General features: G+C 40.0%; 1 protein-coding gene across 22 annotated transcripts in view; it reads right to left on the bottom strand.

The window, feature by feature from the left end:
• PCM1 (pericentriolar material 1) overlaps positions 1-20,558 on the bottom strand; it is a 44,176-nt gene extending 23,618 nt beyond the window's left edge. For 10 of the 22 annotated variants that reach the window (XM_061473508.1, XM_061473516.1, XM_061473568.1 and 7 more), the window contains exons 1-14: positions 20,279-20,532; positions 16,074-16,192; positions 15,266-15,511; positions 13,850-14,122; positions 13,148-13,318; positions 12,859-12,975; positions 11,427-11,615; positions 9,297-9,474; positions 4,707-4,816; positions 4,105-4,321; positions 2,695-2,893; positions 2,239-2,415; positions 1,341-1,498; positions 900-1,114 (exon numbers count right to left, since the gene is read on the bottom strand). In XM_061473508.1, coding sequence (XP_061329492.1) covers positions 900-1,114; positions 1,341-1,498; positions 2,239-2,415; positions 2,695-2,893; positions 4,105-4,321; positions 4,707-4,816; positions 9,297-9,474; positions 11,427-11,615; positions 12,859-12,975; positions 13,148-13,318; positions 13,850-14,122; positions 15,266-15,511; positions 16,074-16,169 — 2,346 coding nt within the window. In that variant the 5' untranslated portion in view covers positions 16,170-16,192; positions 20,279-20,532. The other 12 variants (XM_061473585.1, XM_061473607.1, XM_061473575.1 and 9 more) reach the window with 6 other exon arrangements.
• Between the last annotated feature and the right edge of the window lie 561 nt (positions 20,559-21,119).

Genomic DNA, 21,119 nt, shown 5'->3' with positions numbered 1-21,119 from the left:
ACCATCAGTGACAAAGTACGACAGAGCTATGCAGACCTACAGTACCATTACCAAGTACATACAGATACAAGCCTTGTAAATATGAAGAAAAGACTGAAGACATCATTAATTAGGTTATTTATTAAAGACGCTGCTGTAAAGTTAACATCCCTATAGTGATGACAAAAAATAACGATCCAGATGCTGAGAAATTTTTGGAAGCAGTATAATCTTGAAATAGTAATATTGCATTTATATTGTTGCTATTGTAAAACATTCTAATTAAGACTATTTAGAGTTCTCATATAAAACCCTTATGTTAGCATTCTGTAGGGACATTATATACGAGAATATATGGTTTAAGCAAGCATCACTAACTTAGCATGTGATACTCTAAATCAAAACCACTTTCAACTCATAAAACAAAACCAAAAAACCCTCACAAAACACACCACACTGAACACAAATCAAATTACCACAACTTGAACATGTTGCAACATCCAAAGGTTGTAATCAAAACCAATTATTTTTCCTTACTGACTGAATGATATTGGAAAACCTAGATAAGATTCAAAACCGAAAACTGATGATTACTCATTATAAGCTTAAAAATAATGATCAACACTATTTCAATATTAGACTTCTTCGTTCATATTTTGTACTCCAGTGCTAAGTATTAAAGCCATTCTTCCATTAGGTTAGCATCCCTCAATAAAATCCCATATTTGAACTTCAAAAGTATCACCTTCAACTTCAGAAAAATCTCTTTTTCCTTTATCTCTAGTATCTCCTTTTCCCCAGCCTAAAAGTAAGCATTTTAAATGTTACACTAAGCAGAGTGGTTTTCCCTACTAAAAGCTATAAATTTTAAAAATAATTAATGCTACACTTCTGTGCAGAGATTTATGTTTATGAAATACCTGCACCATAGCAGCAAGGTTTTGTAGCTGTCTAAGTTTCTGTTTTGCAGCTATAAGCCTATTGATCTTCTGTTCAAATTCAGCGTCTCCAGCAGCATCACCCAGGCTGCTTCTGTGACTAGACATGGAATCTTCACTAGCTCTATCTTCTTCCACTTCATCATCTTCACCTTGGGGTACGTCAGTGTCTTTGCCATCCTCCCTATTATGACAGTCTGGAGGTGGGGAGAGGAGGAGACAAAACAGTACCAATTACATGTTATTGAACTTCTGAAGTTCACTGTAATTACTGGACATTAGAAAAGTATCAGCTTAATGATCAGACTCTTGAACATTTTGCTCAAAGTTCTCCCATGTTCTGCGCTGCTACCAGAATTATTTAAGACTTAAATAAGACTTAAAACAAAAGACTTAAAACTATCAGAAGATTTGAGAACATACCTAGAGCAGAAGACATTTTTAGAGTTCTTATATTAGCAGCAGATCGGTTATTTATTTCACAGTCTGTATTAAGATGCCTTCCATCTCTGTTATTAGTTCCACACTGTACATTGGAGCTGCAATTTACTTCACTCCAACTACTCACACCTTGAGGATTTCTAGGGTAAAAATACATTACTTGTGTTAACGTTTTAAGAACCAGCACCAATGGAATTTTATTTCTGCCACTTTATTAACTGGCTTTCACAGGAATGTGTCCTGAGGCATTCAAAAAAAAAAAAAAAAAAAAATCAACAAAATCAACCCCATGAGTCTAGAAGCTTGGGATTTCTCAGTAATCCATCATTCCAATAGATTGTTTTTTAATTAAGCAATCAAAAGCTGCTATGAATTATCCCTGGCAGATCTAGAACAATACAAGAGGCTTTCAAGGTGTATGTCTATATTATAAAAGCTTTATATGATTCATAGCTAAATTAGTATTTGTTTTGCATAGTGAAGATCCTTGATGCATGCAGTTACCCTGTTAAGATTTCACCTCTAAATGCCTGTGTAAAATGAAGTTTGTTTTTACTCTTGGTCTCTAGTCTAGTCCTGTTAACCCTCTAGTGGACTTCCATACACATAATTCAGTGCTTAAAACCAAAAGAATTAGATTTTGAAGTCTCTTATTGTGTTGAATATCCAATATAATCTATATTTGCCATACAAGTAAGATACCAAGAACAAGTTTATTATTAATTGTCTCTATAAGAAAGCTACTTCAAACTCAAAATTTTGAAAAGTTAATGTAATCACACGATTAAGTTATTTCTGTTTGACTGAAACAATGTATTTTTTTCAGGAAACCTGCAAGAACTTAGCTACAAAGATTTAGGATGACAAAAAATCTGACAACCTAATATTTGTAACAGGCTGTGGATCCCCATGTTCAGAATCACTTTCTGAGTCTTCTGTTTCTTCCTCTTCCTTAGTGTTTTCATTCACAGCATCTGTCATCATATCAGACGTTTGCTCATAGTAGTGAACTAACTCGCGTAACTCATTCAGCCTCTTACGAACCTCATTTAGTTTCCTAAGGAGAAAAAAAGAACATGCTATGTGTTTTGTTGTATTAAACACATCTGTGTAGAGTTGAAAAAGATATATATACTTTATAGTTCTTAAAGTTTACTGTCATTTTCCTAGCTGTAAAAACCTTCTACTTGAAGCTCTGACCATATTTTAACTGTCTTGGACATTTACTAAAATTAATTAAATTAAAATATTAAATGTTTTCTTAAGATAGAAATTACTGAAAATGTAACACTCAAAATGACAAAAGTACATTATGAAAAAATTAAAGAACTTTTACTGAAGCTTTTCTGTTGGATTTAGATTGTCATCCTCTTCACTCTCATTCTGAGAAACCAGGGAATCAGGAGGATAGGGAACAGATGCCAGGGTATTTGATTCACCATTGACAACAGTTACTATGCCTACAGGACCAGAAGCAGCTGAAGTTGTACTTCTTTGATCAGTACTCCTTTGAGGAGAACCTGAAGCAGGAAAAACTGCAGAAAAGAAATATAGCTCATAAGAACCAACTTAAAAAACCAACCTGCTTAACTGAATTACCTGATCAACATGCAAACCAGCAGTCAGTAACTTCTTTTCTTAGAAGAACAAAAGCTTTTGTCTTAAAGTTTCATAGCATGCAATTGCTACTAGGCAGAGAGTAATAAGTAAACTTAAACTGTAAACAAGATTTCAGTCAGTTCCTTTTAGCTTTATCACACTTCAGAAGTGGAGGCTTTCATGCTGTAAATCTGCCCAATGAGTTCTTCAAGGGTTTATTTATGGCTGAATTGCTTTTGCTTTGATATTTACATTTCAACAAGATAAAAAGAAAAATCCTTTCAATTTTTAACTCTGCTAAGCTCTTTTGTCCATATGCTATAAATGCAGATTTAATGTTTGCTTTCTCCTAGCTACATGAAATCACACCCAAGTATGTTCATATTATATACATTAAGTATGTGCAGAAAGATGGGGGAATAGCAATGTAACTATTAAATCAATCTGCCCCTCTCCAGGAGCATGCTTCAAGTGGCTCATTTCTTTATGTTAACCAAAATATGCCATGATCACCACTACTGGACAAGCTTCACCACTACAAATATATTTCTAGAAACAGAAAGCAAGAATATCAAGTAGGCCCACATCAAGACTTCAAGGAGAAGAAAAAGCCATCTAAGGGACAGGAAAAAACTCTAAGCCCATTCAGACAGTTAAGTTCCTCTGGTATTGCCTATGATAGGAAGTGGAAGAGAAAGTCAACGGTAGACAAGCAAACCCCCTAATGCTATAGAGCTAACACCTGAAGTGCTGAGTACCTAAATACAGATTTATGATAAATAAATTTGCACTGTGATAAGAATACAGAAAGTTAAAGTTTACATGGTACGCTCCAGAACTGAAATGTGTCACAGACAAACCTTGAAGGAAAATAATCCCATCATCACATCCTCACATTAGTCAACTTTGATGTCACAAGCCAAACTGCTACTAGCAAAACCACCATCATTACATATAGAGCTCTCCACTATTACATGTAGAGCTCTCAATTAAGCCAGAAACTTACATAGCATTAAACCATTTACATAAGATTGCCCCAGCACAGCTTTATCACCTGCATTTCAATAACTAGTTGCAAGTTGAAAGACCATGTTACAAACATGCACACTGTTCTTGAACAGATGTGACTGTGCCTGTATTTACTTACAGGAGGAGTTGTTCAGATGTTGGTCACGAAGTGTATGAAGCTCTCCTAACAGCTTGTCCATTTTCTGCTTTTTACCCTGCAGCACTCGCATCTTGTTAAAAAGCTGTGCCTTCTCATCCAACAGGTGCTCAGACATTGAAGAGTTTCTGCTTTGTGAAATCTCTCTGGTAAGTGAAAGACTTTCTGCTTGCCTTCTATTGTCTGGCACAGATTGTGTCTAAAAAGAGGAATTTCATTTTATTCCGAATACTATGAGAAAAGCCAAATAAATTGTAAAAACCAAAAAGCCTCAATACCAGAACAGAGGGAAACTGATATCAAACACACTGTCATGACAGCCCAACTGGATATTGAGTCAATATATAATTATGCTACAATATAGAAACTACTTCTCTGGACTTTCATGGGAATCTGCACAACAGAAAGCATAGATCAGTCAGCTAATAACTCTTAAGAACATAAAGATGTTCAGCTTTGAAGTTCAGGAGAATCCCAACTACTCCATTAGCAAATGCACACAAATAAGCAAAACAAACATTTAAATGCTCAGTAAGAAAAAACAGACAATACAAAAGCTTGTGCAGTGTAATCCAAGGACTGACCTGAGAATCATGAAGTTGGTTGTGAAAGCGCTGAATTAAGTCGTTCAGTTCTTCATTCAGTTCTGATGTAAGGCTTACTCCTGAAACACTACCTGTAGTCTCTGTTACAACTGGGCATGCAGAAGGAGGAAAAAATGTAAATACTTTTCCACAGCAGTGAAATAAAGGCTATGTGTTACAACGTTTGGTTTAACAACATTGCCAATATACTCCACCTCTTAAAATACATCGATTATTTTTAATGGTATGTTCTTCCCACCAACTTTACTCTTGAAAGATTAAACCCCTAACAGAAATGCTAACCAACTTCACAGCTCCTTTGTGAAGAACCATAAAAAAGGACTTTAAAAGTCTGTCCTGTGTTTTGCTAAAAAGGTCAGAGTAAAATCACAGAAGCATAGAATAGTTAGGGTTGGAAAGGACTTTAAGATGATCTAGTTCCAACCCCCCTGCCATGGGCAAGGACACCTCACACTAAACCATGCCACCCAAGGCTCTGTCCAATCTGGCCTTGATCACCACCAGGGACAGAGCATTCACAACTTCCCTGGGCAACCCATTCCAGTGCCTCACCACCCTAACAGTAAAGAATTTCTTCCTTATATCCAATCTAAACTTCCCCTGTTTAAGTTTGAACCAGTTACCCCTTGTCTTATCTCTACAGTTTCTAATGAAGAGTCCCTCTCCAGCATCCCTACAGGCCCCCTTCAGATACTGGAAGGCTGCTAGGAGGTTTCCACGCAGCCTTCTCTTCTCCAGGCTGAACAGCCCCAACCTTCTCAGCCTGTCTTCATATGGGAGGTGCTCCAGTCCCCTATCATCCTCGTGGCCCTTCTCTGGACTTGTTCCAACAGTTCCATGTCCTTTCTATGTTGAGGACACCAGAACTCCACACAATACTCCAAGTGAGGTCTCATAAGAGCAGAGTAGAGGGGTAGGATCACCTCCTTCGACCTGCTGGTCACGCTCCTTTTGTCACAGCCGAGGATACGGTTGGCTTTCTGGGCTGCAAGCACACACTGCCAGCTCACATTAAGTTTCTCATCAACCAAGACCCCCAAGTCCTTCTGCACAGGGCTGCTGTTAATCTCTTCTCTGCCCAACCTGTACCTGTGCCTGGGATTGTTCTGACCCAGGTCTAGGGCCTTACACTTGTCATGGTTAAACTTCGTAAGGTTGGCATCAGCCCACCTTACAAGCGTCTCAAGGTCCCTCTGGATGGCATCACTTCCCTCCAGCGTATCAACCGAACCACACAGCTTGGTGTCATTGGCAAGCTTGCTGAGGGAGCACTCAATCCCACTGTCCATGTCAGTGATAAAGATGTTGAACAAAACCGGTCTCAACACCAATCCCTGAGGGACACCACTCTTTACTGGTCTCCAGCTGGACACCCAGCCACTGCCCACAACTCTTAACGTGCAGCCATCCAGCCAGCTCTTTATCCACCAAGTGGTCCATCCATCAAATTGATGTCTCTCCAATTTAGAGACAAGGATGTCGTGTGGGACAGTGTCGAATGCTCTGTACAAGTTCAAGCAGATGTCAGCTGCTCTGCCCCTGTCCATCAGTTCTGTAGCCCCATCACAGAAGGCCACCAAATTGGTCAGGCACGATTTCCCCTTAGTGAAGCCATGCTGGCTGTCACCAAGCACCTTGCTGTTTTTCATGTGCCTCAGCATACTTTCCAGGAGAATCTGCTGCAAGATTTTGCTAGGCACAGAGGTGAGACTGACTGGGCTGTAGTTCCCTTGGTCATCCATTTTCCCCTTCTAGAAAATGGGGGTTATATTACCCTTTTCCAAGTCTTTGGGAACTTCACCTGACTGCCATGATTTTTCAAATATGATGGACAGTGACTCAGCAACTTCATTTGCCAGCTCCTTCAGGACCCATGGATAGATTTCATCAGGTCCCATGGACTTGCACACATTCAGGTTCTTAAGATGGTCTCGAACCAGACCCTCTCCTACAGTCGGCCTAAGGTCTTCATTCTCACAGTCCCCGCATCTGCCTTCCAAGACTTGGGTGGTGTGGTCAGAGCATTTGCCAGTGAAGACTGAGGCAAAGAAGTCATTAAGAACCTCAGCCTTCTCCAAATCCAGGGTAGCCAGTTCTCCTGACAGCTTCCGGAGAGGGCCCACATTGTCCCTAGTCTGTCTTTTATTTGCAGTGTACCTACAGAATCCCTTCTTTTTATCTTTCACATCCCTAGCAGAGTTTAATTCTGCTCTGGGCCTTAGCTTTCCTAACCTAGTCCCTAGCTTGGTGGAAAACATCCCTGTAAAATGAAAACCACAAACTTGTCTAGGCTTGATGGAAAAATTTTGTTTGTTAGAAACAAACTGTTCTGACTTAGTATAGCCAAACTAAGAACAGTGCATGTAATTTTACTCCCTTAAAATAAATTAACAAGACACCAAGCTTTCATCTTGGTATAAGTTGTAATCTTTATGGATGCAAACAGATTCTTGGGGATCTGTCCTTTAAAAAGCTTTATGAGAGGAATACATTAAAATGAAAGCTCTTCCCCCCATCCGTGAAAGCTCAGTTCAAACAGTACTAAGATACAGGACAGGCAGTTGAGAGATCAAAAGAAACTTCTTCTGCACATATGAACCAACATGTAAGATTTTTCTGATGAGAAAAATCAAGCATAAATATTAATTATTTTTCCCACAGATCATTACTTTATTTACCCGTACAATGAAGTTTTACTATTTTTAAATTTAAAAACACTTATTTTACCCTATGTTGAGTTTGAATCTTTACATTTGCTACCCTACAGTTCTGGCACATAACACAAACAGCAATAAAACACTGTTAGTAAGAGTGACATAAGTGGAAATGTGAAACACAAACATCATCACAGAATCCTACACTCAAATCTAGAGTTTTCCTAACTAGTTCTACCTTCTTTTCTATACTGTACCAAATCGAAGACAGGAGAAAAAGCAGAAAGAGGAGCTCATGAGAGCTAGGAACCTTAAAGAGAGGCTTTCTGTAAAATGTAAAAATCAGTGCTTACATTTCTACAAATTAAGCTATTCAAAATAGAAAACCTAACTGTGATAGAAACTTCTATCCCATATACCCTCTAATGAAGCCTAACAGCAAGTTTTATGGGGAAAAATCATGAAAGAACAACACAGAAGGAGCCAGAACTTGCTCAGTGCAAAAACGTCATTCTCTATGACTGCACACACTGTAGAACACTTCCAAAGAAAACTGAACAGGATTTAAGGAGAAGTGGGAGCAGGACAAGTTTCCAAGAAAAAAAAATTTATACATGCACAAATCAAGGACAACTGTCTACCTTTTAAGACTGAACTCTTGAGAAAACAACTGCTGACAACCTTGATCAAAAGAAGTCTCTGTCCAAACCATACTTTTTTAAAAGTTCAGAACACATGGAAATGAATCAGAAGATGGCTTTTAAACTGAAGGTTATAACATAATGGTGCTGCTCTAGTATCAGAACCATGCCTGTAATTTACATGCCACAGAATTTCAGAGTTCTGGTTTCATATTTATTTATGAAACTGCTGTAGCAACTTCCTCCTTTCCTTTATTAGACAAACCATTAGTCTACTAAGGTCAACTGCCAGGTAACCAGCAACAAAAAAAGCATGAAAAGGTAAACAAAACCTGAAACTACCAACTCCTATAGCCATAAAGAGGGAGAGAACACACTGTATTCCATTCCTCCTTCCTCCCTCCCCTCACCCCTTCTTTCCTTCAAAGGCCTAGTACACTGATGGAGATAAGAGACTTCAAATCTGATGTGACAGACCAATTCTTAGAGGAAAACCCTGCACTTTTAGGATTTTATAAAAGCAAACCACAGAAATTGGCTGTGTGTTTTTTAACTGACACATAACCTAACAATGTGTCGTGGTTTAAACTCAGTCAGCCAGAGTCTCTCTCTCACTCCCCCCTTTCCTCCCCCCACTCTGGGAGGGATGGGTAGGAGAATCGAAAGCATGTAACTCCCATGGGCTGAGATAAGAACAACCCAGTAACTAAGGTATAACACAAACCACTACTGCTACCACCAATAATAATAATGGTAAGGGAAATAACAAGGGAAGAGAATACAACTGCTCACCACCTGCCGACCGATACCCAGCCTGACCGAGCTGTGATCTAACCCTTCCGGGTAACTGCCCCCAGTTTATATACGGGGCATGATGTGCTGTGGTATGGAATACCTCTTTGTTAGTTTGGGTCAGGTGTCTGTCTCTGCTTCCTCCCGGCTTCCCCTCCTCCCTGGCAGAGCATGAGACTCAGAAAGTCCTTGGTCAGACTAAACATTACTAAGCAGCAACTAAAAACATCAGTGTTATCAGCGCTGCTCCGAGGCTGAAAGTCAAAAACACAGCACTGCACCAGCTACTAAGGAGAAAAATGACTGCTACTGCTGAACCCAGGACACAATGTTACACTGTCAACTCTTTTCAAAAATAGAAGCCTTGCAGTAAATTTTGCGGTAAGTGCATTAAAAAGGACTTATTAACATGTAATCCATAATTCCAGCTTTAGTCAATCAGCATGCTAACATGCTATCAAAACCTCCATCATTCCACATACCAGAATCATCCATGACAGCAATTGCTTGCTCTGCTTTATGCTGCAGAGCAAGGAGAGCTGCCTGTCTTCCTTGAAGAGCCTTCAACTGCTCTTGCTGTTGTAGCATCCTTTGCAGTAAATCATGCTGCTTCTTCAAGTTTTCCAATTCTTCTTCAGCTTCTTGCTGAGGATCTCTGGCCTGCAAGATATGGAAGAACATTAGCATAACCATGACAATTTCTTTGTTGAGTATTAGTGACAGAACCGCCAAAACAAGCAGAAATTTAATAGAATCAAACAGGCTGGTTAATGTAAAAAGGTGAAAATGAAACAGCTCCACCTTTCCAGTAGTCCTTTTCAGACTTAAAATCTTAGACATCCAAGAGGGAGAAGCCTGTATCACCAACGCACGCTTATCACTCCTAGGGTTAAGTTTTCTTTAGAAATCAGTCAGCTGCCCTAATATGTCCCAAAGACTAACTTAAGTATCCTTCTGACTTTTGAATTATTAAAGAGGACATTAAGCTATAAGACTGGTAAGGATAAGAATGCTAAGGCATAGTACCATGGAGTTACATGTAACAGGGGATCTAGTTGGTTTACTGGCCCAAAATCACTAACTTTTCAACAGAACATTTTGGGTGGGCAGTTACTCTTCTTTAATGTGTAACATTCAGTTTCATATGCAGTATTTACGCCACAGATACTACAACAGGGCGTATTTATGTAAATCAATTTCAAAACAAAAACAGGTTTTGTTTCTGCTCTAGCACAGAACCTTCTATGCTATACTTTCAAACACATGGAAATGCAATCTGAATGAATGAAAGCATGTTGAGCAGTTAAAAATACACAAAAACTAAGTTACTTTCTTCAGTCTACTTTAATTAAAAGCTGGAGATTTATCTCAAAACTTTTATTCATAGAATCATAGAATAGTTAGGGTTGGAAAGGACCTTAAGATCATCTAGTTTCAACCCCCCTGCCATGGGCACGGACACCTCACACTAAACCATGCCACCCAAGGCTCTGTCCAACCTGGCCTTGAACACAACCAGGGATGGAGCATTCACAACCTAACTGGGCAACCCATTCCAGTGCCTCACCACCCTCACAGTAAAGAACTTCTTCCTTGTATCTAACCTATACTTTCCCTGTTCAAGATTTAACCCGTTACCCCTTGTCCTACCACTACAGCTCCTAATGAAGAGTCCCTCCCCAGCATCCCTATAGGCCCCCTTCAGATACTGGAAGGCTGCTATGAGGTCTCCACGCAGCCTTCTCTTCTCCAGGCTGAACAGCCCCAACTTTCTCAGCCTGTTTTCATACGGGAGTTGCTCCAACCCCCTTATCATCCTGGTAGCTCTCCTCTGGACTTGCTCCATCACCTCCATGACCTTTTTATGTTTGGGACATCAGAACTGCACACAATACTCCAAGTGAGGTCTCATGAGAGCAGAGTAGAGGGGGCAGGATCAAACTTAGCTCTACATTTAGACTAAGGCTGACAAAACATGTAAGCCTTCTATTTTAAGAAATAAAAAAAAAATTAAAAAAAGAATTGAACTCAGACTTTTTTTTTTTTTTTAAATCAGAGACAAAGCATAGGAAAGCTGGTAACAGATAACGATCTTAAGTTTTAGACTCCAAGTCTTCTTCCTTCCAACCATCATTTATATAAACAGCTATACAAGAATATCTGTGGAACAAATTACAGCTACTCTTCTACAGTTTATTTTCTGTATACGTTATTGGCTTAAATTTGCTTTGGCAAACTACTGGTGTAAACATGACAACTGTCTGAAAGTCACATTTACAATATGTTTTCCCAGAAAGAGAACAGCAAAACTGGAAGGATCTTTTACAGAAAATCAGAAAACCTGCTGTATGTATGTAGTACTTTCTCTGTCAATGTGGACACTTCAGAAAAGAAGGTTGTCAAACATCTCTAAGTAAAAACTAACAACTCTAGGCAAACAAATTAATTCAACAAAGAGACAGCTGGATACAGGTAAGCAGGCCAATGGGAACATTCACTAAGTAACAAATACATTCGAAATAGGTAGCAAGGGGAGGGGAAAAAAAAAAAAAGAAACAAGAAGAACAGCATGTATAACCCTAGAGAGGCTAAAATAGTATTTTGAAGTGTACCTTTGAAGGCAATCCATGTTCTTGGCTATTAATCCTACAAGGCCATATTTCCCTGTCATTCAGAGCAGCTCTGTCACTTTTCCCTTTAGGGCTTGCTGTAACATCAATGTCTGTAACCTGTTCTTGTGAAGCTGAATTCCCTAGTTTGTCCTCAATGCGGGGCCGAATGCTCAAACTAAAAGATACCTCCTTTATTAAATAGTTTAGTAGGTTAGACTTTGAAAAGGTGCTCCAACTTAGCATACAGTTTTAAGTTACAAATCTACACACTTGTATCTTGTCAAATAATGATAACTAATATAAAATCTACTAAAGAGCAAAGACATTTTTATTCATTCTTAGAATTTCTGTAACAATCAGGCTTCATATAGCAATCGGCCTTTTATGTCCAGAAATACTCAATCTGTATGTAATATATTCAAGCTCCATCTAAAGAGAAATTTGATGCAAAATGAAGAGCCAAACATAAACTAAACCCCATTTTGCAAAGATGAAGAAAAATGCAAATTTACATGCATGCTACTTAAAAACTCTACTGGGCTTTGCATTTTTCAGTTTTTGGGTTTTTTTCTTAAGCTAAAAGTACATTTTCCAAATCTACCAACTTATTTATTTAAAGGGATAGAAAGAGTTCGTACAAAGCTAAAAATAACTACAAAAAGTTCTTAACATTTTAACAGCTGTTATACTTCCAAGCACATAAATTCTCTTCATCTGAAGAACATTCAATGTACTAATGGGACAAAAGAGTACCAGCTCTCTAGTACTTTTCCTCAGTATAGTAGGATTGGAAGATGTAAAACATAAGTTATTATTAAAGTGCTGTTGTATCTACTATAAGCATTGCATACCACATTAATATAAAAGCTTTTATAAATAGAAGGGAAGATTGTGTATCTCAGAAGTTTAGAACACATTTCCTAGAAGGTGCTCATCTCTCAAAAAAAAAAATAAGTGAAGCTGCTGCATTAGGGCAATACTTTTATCATATCCCTATAAAAATGCCTGAGCAATAGCCCACCAATGACTCATTTCTAACCCTCTCCTCACCCAACACCAGCAAGTTTTCCCCACTAACAGAAACAAACTCATAGATCAATTATTGTACACAGAAATATCCTTCCTACATCAATCCAGTGCATGGTCTGCTGATGTACACATTTAATGTTTCATTCTACTTCAAAGAAAGACTAAGGATTTTATTTTTTTTTAATAATTAAGATATAGTGTTGTTGTGACAAAATAATTAACTTTTCCCCCATATTAAATAAAACACTAAAATAGCCACACATGCATGAACACCTTCTGAAGAAGTGCTTGGGGATCTAGTATTTTTCATTGAACTGCAGATTATGAAACTATAATAGCAATCATGACAAAACCAAAACAAACTCTTCATTTCTAGCACCTTAATTACTAAAAGGCAGCTTACCGTGGTATCTGAAGCCTCAGACTGCACATCAATGTTTATCGATGTGCTCTCACCTACAGAACCAGATCCCACAGCTGAATCTATAGTCCGAACATCATCCTCCTCATTTTCTCTAGCCTGAAATATTTCATTGGCATAAATCAAAAACTATGTAAGGGGGCAGTAAAAATGAATTAGGGAAGGTACTACGTATCAAAGCCAACACCCCAGCAGCACCATCAAAACATCAATGGTCAATTCCTCAAAAGCTTACAGTGCAGAAACAAATATATTACATTCTCAAACTTACAAGCATCTTTTGCAAAAATTTCAGATAGGATTTCTCCTGCTCTTTAAGGTGATCTATAAGGTGTGATAAACGCTCAACATTGGCCGATCTTTCATTTTTCTCTACAAGATCATCCCGCATGGAGCTGGCCTTAGCAATATAGTCGCGAATTTGAACTAGTCTGCTCACAATCTGTAAAGACACTAAAGTTACTGAATGTATTCAGCTACAGCTTTAACGTAGTTAATGCGCAAGACATGGTGATAGTAATAGCAAAGTAGTAATTACAAGGAGTGACATAAAATCCTATAAGCACTCTTCTGCCGAGCAGTTAAAATAAACAGCTTTCATAAGGGTAGATTTATGCATGCATGAAGCTGCAAGACTGAAGCACAGGGCTTCTTGTCAACATAAGCTAAAACAGAATTGAGCACATTAACGTAGGAAAATATTAAACTGTGAGACTATTTTCTGAAACTCTATAAAAGAGAACCAATCTCTAAGATGAAAATACTGCTTCTGTTACAAACAAGGAAATTTCTAAAGAACAGTACATGATTAAGTCTGGTTTCATGTTTTCCTCAAGTTGCCTTTTAGAATCAGATAAGTATTTTCAATGAAGTTACACTTTTTTGAAATTTAGAAAAATGACTGGAAAGTAACAAGGGAATTAAAACCTTTCTAACAGTCAATATTCTGTAAACATTCAAGGAAAGTAAATACCTGGCTACTATCCATAGCTGTTTCTTCCCTTCCATCTTCTTGAGCAGAGACTTGGCAATTTTGCAAGAAATCCTTGCTTAGCGCAGCTCCAAACAACTCTTTACATTGCACCGATACCCCACTTTCCTTTTTTTGGGAACCTGAGGCAGGATCTTTGCTTTTGTTAGTGTTTATTTGCAGTGACAGGAAGTTGAATGGCTTTTTATTTTCATTAAGTTGACGTTTGTTGTTAGCAGCCGTTGCCCTGCCTTGAGAATCACTTCCAATGCTTCGCTATAAACAAACAAAAAAAAAGAACACCTGCTTTAATCCTTTAATTTTCTCTCCCATGTATTCTGAATACTGATTAGTTTCACTGCTTGGATTACCAGTTCTGCTGTATTATTAGACTGATTTTAAAGTTACCTTATTAGTCACAGATTAGCCAAAAACTAGCTACAGACACTGCCAGCGATTTTTGCCACATAGCTTTCAGAAAGCAAGCGCACCCTCCCAGAACAGCTGAGAAGCAAAATGGTTCTAAAGTTCCTCAGAGCTTAGTTCCTCATCCTTGCTGTGGCCTCCACCTTTACTATAGCAAAAGGCATCCTACTTCACCAGGTACATTGGAGAGAATAACAATAATAAAAGAGCTACATATTCACTTGAAGATTATGATAACTCATAACTTCAACTTTTCTTTACAAACTTCTGAATAGTAACTTGATGCTGTAACATACATTTGGGGAGGAAGTTATGCCCAGTTTTCATATTCTAAGTCAAGGCAACGAATCACATTTCAAAAGAACCTTCACAACCCAAACAAGTTAACAACAAACTTTGACAAAAATGAACAAGCCTCTATTCTGAAACTGTTAGCACAAATTTATTCCTTGTCAAAGAATTAACCCCTTATACTTTTCATCATTTTGGACAAAGGAAGGATAAATGTGCCATATTCCCAAAATACTTACGGCTCAAGAATTCATGCCATACATTTCAATACAGTACCCTGAGGAGCAGTTTGTAATAATACTCTTTTGCTTAATCCACAAGAATAACAAAGTTGAGAAACACAAACTGGTAGTTTAAGAACAGACTTTCAAAACAAGGTAACAAGTATTTCTGAGTGGCAAACAATTATGACGAGTAAGAAATACAAACTGGAGGACACAGGAATTTGTTAATAATTGAGTAGAAGAAAGCGAAGGCAACTAGCACACCCTCAAGGACAGGAAAGGATGGTCCTAAACTTTCCATATGTTTCTCAAGTTCAAAACTAGAATTTTGACTTGATTTCCATGATGACTATGAACATGTTTTTACCTCAATCCTTTATGAAAGCTTTCTTTATTCATCTGTCAAATTATTAAGAGATAGCTGAATAAATCTAGTAGTCACATTTATAGTGGCAGCTAGCATTCTATTCACACAAACCTGATCCAGATCACTGAAGTTTATTCTCTGTTTAAGCCTTTCCAGCTCAGCCTGCTCTGGAACAGACATCTGGGTCATGTATCGAGCATGAGGAAAACTATGAGGAGTTCTGGTTTTCCGGCGTCCCATTCCAGGTGTGGATTCTGGAGATATATCATTAGTAAGCCTTGTTTCAGCTTCCCCACCAAGCTTTTTCTTGTTTTTTTCTGAAGATCTGTTTGCTTTCTTCTGTTGACTTCCCCAGTCCTTAAGGGGAAGCAGAGGGCACAGAAACAAAAAAAAGTCCTATTTGTTATCCAGATTGATTAAAAAGTAAATGTTTCAATTCAGCGAAAGAGAGCTTACTTCCATTTTAGAAGTTAAAAAGCAATAAAAAACATGCACTAAGTTTTCTAAAGCAAATGTCACGTTACAAAATACGATTTTCTCCACTGCATACATGCTTGACAGGAAATTTTAAACCCATTTCATCCCAGAATGTATTATATTAATTTCAAATGAAGCTAAAATTCTATTATTCTTCTTTGTTGAAGACTCTTCAGCAGTTTACACCTTTTAGAGTTTTCACTTTCATGACACCTACAATGCTTTTGTGTCTAGCTACTTTATTTATTCAAAACACTTCACATAACCTCTGAACTGCACTTACTGCTTGCTTACATCTACCTTATTTTTACAGGGTTTGCTACCTGTAAAGCTCTCCTGACAAGGCTTTGAGTTTTGCTTTGTTACCTTCCACTAACAGTATCTACCTGGAAATTTTAGTGTACAGCATAAAATGGCAACTGAAAGATAAGATTAATTGTACCGTATTGTTCAGGCGGTCATCAAGGCTCTCATTGCTCCAGCTAGGCAAGTCCTGATCATTCATGCCTTCTTCAAAGGGACCACCTCCTGTCGCCATGACAAGCGATCACTAAAAAGAATCTAAAAGAAACAGTTGGAAAAAAAAAAAAAGTGCTGTATTAAAATCAGTTTGTGTAGAACATTTGAAAGATTCATAATCTAACCATTACACCATAATAAAATGCAAACACAAGGCTATTTTAGAAAACAGACCTCCTGTTTGCTAAAAATGTAACAGTAAGAACAACAGATATTGGCACTAAAAATTAAACAAGTAGCTGTGGATTGGTTCCGCTGACGATTTTGTTTTTGAAATCTCTGTTCTTAGAATGTGTTTTGTTTTTTTTTTTGGGCTCTCAAATTTCCTCACTGTAAAACACATTACACAGTGCTTGGAAAGACTGCTTTGGGATTGCTAAAGCCTGCACCTTCTATTCAATACAGGGAGTCTGGAGACCTAGGATGTCTAACTTCTGCATTTATGTCAATACCAGTATGTTGAAAGCAGGGCTGTGAAGAGGATACATGACACAATACAGAGAAAATACACATCAATAAAAGGATTTTTACCTTCTTCACTATAGGTTAAGTTATTTAAGCAGTGAATGCTGTGCCACTTACATCACAATTTCTAGTAAAACCAAAGAAGATAATTTAGTTTTCCTAGAGCTTTGATGCTCTCTAATAGTGTCATTCTGTGCAGTATAAAACAATCTGTATGTTAACAGTTTTTTTTTCCACTTCTAGTTTTGACTTTAGTAATGGAAAAATTGCTAAAGCTGAAAGATCAGAAATCAAGTATTTCTTTATAGCAGAAAAATTAACCTGTTCAAAAAGGCGAAGAATACATAACTGCATATACTCTCAGGCTGCAATAAAAACCCTTGTTGCCTACGTGCTTCTCACACAGTTTCACTGCACAAAGCTCCAAACCTTTCCTTTGTAACAGCTATAAAGTTCACTTACAGACGTGGAAGAAGAAGAGTCTTGCAGAGAATTACTTTTCCAGCTGGTTTTAACTGCTACATTAGGACATGATCCTAGCTTCATCTTTATATGGGCAGGGAAGAATTAAAAGGGACAACTTATTTCTAAACATTTTACTACAACCTATCTACTATTAATTTTCATGCAGTACAGGTGAAAAAGTCATCTAAAGCTCCAGACTCAAGTTTAAGAAGTATCTAAATAAATGATTTTTTTAATAATCAGTTCCAGGGGAGGTTTGGGGGAAGGCAATAAATACTGAACTAAGTTTAAAAACTGTAGTAGTATACCTTACACCTGTCTGTCTTAGGTATATTATTCCAAGAAAAACCATACAGTACAGCCCTCTCAGCACTTGCACAAAGCAGTATTTTTATGCAAACACAGCCTACTACTATACCATTAAGGAAACAGGATCTACAAGGTATGCTCATTATGTCTGGACCCAAGTCACACAAACACAGTTCAGAGTAATTCAGCTTCTGCATATCGCAATCAGAATCATAACACAGGTCTAATGAGAAGCCTGCTACTTTGGGAACTGGGATACCTGTGCCCTACTGTCTTTGCATATTCATCCATATTCCCTTCCTCATCTCAACAGAAGTGTCCACTACACCATGCATTCGCAGGGTACCATCTGTAAACTAGCTAGCCAGCAAGTAAAACCAACATTAAGTATCACATGAATTCTCAGCTGGCTAAGCTCCCTGATCTAGCTAACCTTATGACTATATAAGAATGATTTGCAGGCTCAAGGAAGGCAAATAAAAGCGATATCATCAGGAGGAGCGAAACCCAGACAGGCCAAGTGTAAAACCACACCTTTTGTGTAACTTTCACCCAGGTGAACTGTCAGATTTACTTACAAAATAAGGACACTACGCCTTTCACATTTTCTTTGTTTTCAATTAGAAGCAGAAGCATCCTATGAGAAATTGACAGGGAAGCTCTCTTGCCAACTCAAAGTAAATTGGACAAGCATTCAAAACAAAGGCATAGTCATCATTTTAGTTTCTTTTAGAAAGCAGCTATGTTTTGTAAGAACTTACTTCAGTTACAGATAACTGTTCAGCCTTGTAGATGTCCAAGACCCAGCATTTCAACTGGCACTCTAAGCTGACCTATGCCACCAAGCATAATGAGTTCATCTCCACAAGATTAGAGGCCATCTGGGTTCACAGTCCAATTCAGTAAGCTGTTTTCTCATCATCATGTTATATAATTCCACTAGAACAGTAGCAAAGAAGTTTTTCCCTACCTTCTACTGTAAAAAAAAGATGCAGCAGTATTCATCTTTACAGAATACAAGCAACTGTTCACATTTATTTAATGTAAAACTTTCACAAAAGTTATCTTCAACTATCTTTGCTGTAGGAGTCTCTAATTACCTCTGAGGTAAATTCACTGCCACAGATGGAACACTCAAAAAGGACGCTAGGCATATACTAATAGAGCTCAAAAATAATAGTATCCTGATTACTTACAGCACGCAGATTTAGATGCGTTCTAACAGAACCATGCCTTTCCAGACAGAAGTTTCTAAACATTCATATTGAATTTTCCAAATGAGTTGTATTCAAGTGAACTTAAGATCAGAGAGCTATGCTGATACTTTACTCCTCCAAGTCAGAAAACACAAAGAGCTACAGACAGATTTTTTCTTAGTGATGGAACTCTTCCACACAAAGCTGTGGTTTTCACCTCCCCACATGTCACCAATTTGTATTTTTCCTAATTTTTCATTTTACCAGCTATTTCCAGAAATCGTCTTATAAAAGCTTTGGTATCCTCTCATTACACTATTTCGGCATGCAGCAATCTCAGCTTCCTGCACATTATAGTATCTGTAGAAAAGCTCTAATTTGAGCATGCGCATACTGCCTTACAAGTCCCCTTACTGGGGGCTTGAAGAAACAAACCGGAAAACTTTAACGTGTATTTTCTGTTGAAAAAGATTTTCAAGTGTATTTTCTATAGAAATAGTTTCAGAAAACATGCAAGGTTACAGTAAAAAAAATACAAGACTGTAGCCAAAACATATTTTGTATATGTAATAGTAATATGCAAACTGCTCAGAAATTTCACATGATAACAAAAACAAAGACAGGTATTTTAAAAGGCGCTTTTTTTTTTTTCCTACAGTGGAGTTGGTTTTGACATTTTTTTTCTATGGCATTCAAGAGAACTGCCAGAGCTCTGAAGATCACTTAATCCTACACACAGAAACTTCTGAAAATTAAAACTTAAATGGAAAACACAATGTTGTAGGAAGCCATCATAAAGCCATAAAGCCTGAAAATGGCATCGAATATTTCTCCAGTTTAGCTTCTGAAGGCATACGCTCCTCACCGAGCACTAACTTCGCATTAACTCATTACACAGCTACAGAGTATGGCCAACTCCACAGCATAATCAAACAGGAGCAGGCAAAGGCGCAAGCCCTCTCTGGGGGCACCAGGCAGCCCTCACACGAGCATCGAGCTAGGAGAACGGAATACTTCAACACCAGGCCCAAAGGAAGGACGCCCACCACTACCTCCAGCTTGCGGAGCCGAGGCCGCGCCGCGCAGCTTCACCCCGGCGCCCCGCAGGCTCCCGTCCCGACCCGCTTCACCTCCGCGGCCTGGCAGGTTTCTCCGCTGCCAATGGCGCCGGCACAGGCGAGCGATGATCCTCGGCGGCTCCGCGGGCCGAGCGGCTGCGGGAGGCGGTACGAGCGCTCCGCGGGCCGAGCGCTCAGGGGGCGCGCACGAAGCCCGCTCTCTCACGGCGCCAAAACAAACGCCGGGCACTACGAATCCGGCTCTGCGCAAAGCGCCTCAGGCGAAAGCGCGGCTGTTCCCCCTGCCCCGCCGGCGTCTCCTTGGAGAGCGACTAACGCACGGAGCCACGGCGCGGAGAGACGCGAACCACCCGACCCACAAGGCCTCCCTGGGCCTGCTGGCCCCGCGCCCCCCTTTCCGGATCCCCCTCCCCGCCACTTTAGGCAGCGAGCCCAATCCTTGTCTCCCCGCCGGCCGGGTGCCCACGTACGCGGTGCCGCAGGAGAGCCAAGGCCAGGCAGCGCCGGGCGGACCCGCGCCCCCACAGAGGCGGCCCCCGCCTCTCCCCGCGCTCCGCTGCCAGCCAGAAAAGGTAGCCAACCCGTCGCGCAAAGGGGAGGAGAGGGCAGCTTACCCCGCGGCGGAAGGGAGGTCACCCAGGCCTGGCTTCTTCTCCACCGCCGTTCCGTACCCGTAGGGCCCGGGGTGCCCGGCTGAGCGTTTCGCGTTCCGCCAACGGAGAAGAGCGGCAGCCTGGCTTCGCGCAACGCCAAGGCACAGCGCTGGCTGGCAGACGAACTCAGAGCCCGGCCTCCTCTGTCACCTCCGCCATCTTGACCGCCACTCCACTAGGAGCGCAGAGACAACCCCCAGCCGACAGGCTCCTACCGTTACCTAGTAACCCCACCCAGCCTTGCCTTGCCTTGCCTAGCCGCGCTGCGCACGCCCCGCCCGCCCCTTCCCGCGCTCCTCCCTGGCACGGCACGGCGCAGCTCAGCCACCCGGCAGGCTGGGGGTCCGAAACTACAAATCCCAGCGTGCAAGGCAGGAGGAGTGGAAGATGACGGTGAGGCAGCCTGCTGGCAGTGCCTCCTGGGAGCGGTAGTTTTCCAGCCAGGATATGGGCAGCGTCAGCCCCGAGACAGGGTTAGTGGATGCCCGCGGCTAGCCTGAGCTGGGCTGTGGAGTGGCGGGCTCGCGTTGCAGGGGAAATAAAATGCGAAAATGATGATGAATTCAATGTTTACCTAAGTGGAAAAGTAGAAGAATCATGTCAAAACGCTGGACAAGGATCAGATGCTGTCATGGAATAATCGGATGGTTTGGGGTGGAAGGGGCTTTAAAGATCTATTAGTTCCAACCCCCCTGCCACAGGCAGGGACACTTTCCACTAGACCAGGTTACTCAAATCCCCTTCCAACCTGGCCTTAAACACTGCCAGGATCGGGCAGCCACAGCTTCTCTGGGCAACCTGT

Source organism: Pezoporus flaviventris, unplaced genomic scaffold (assembly GCF_033815535.1).
Source record: "Pezoporus flaviventris isolate CSIRO_AGI_PZ_B2104156 unplaced genomic scaffold, CSIRO_AGI_Pfla_v1 ptg000002l, whole genome shotgun sequence".
NCBI lineage: Eukaryota > Metazoa > Chordata > Aves > Psittaciformes > Psittacidae > Pezoporus > Pezoporus flaviventris.
This window is presented reverse-complemented; position numbering and strand designations above follow the sequence as displayed.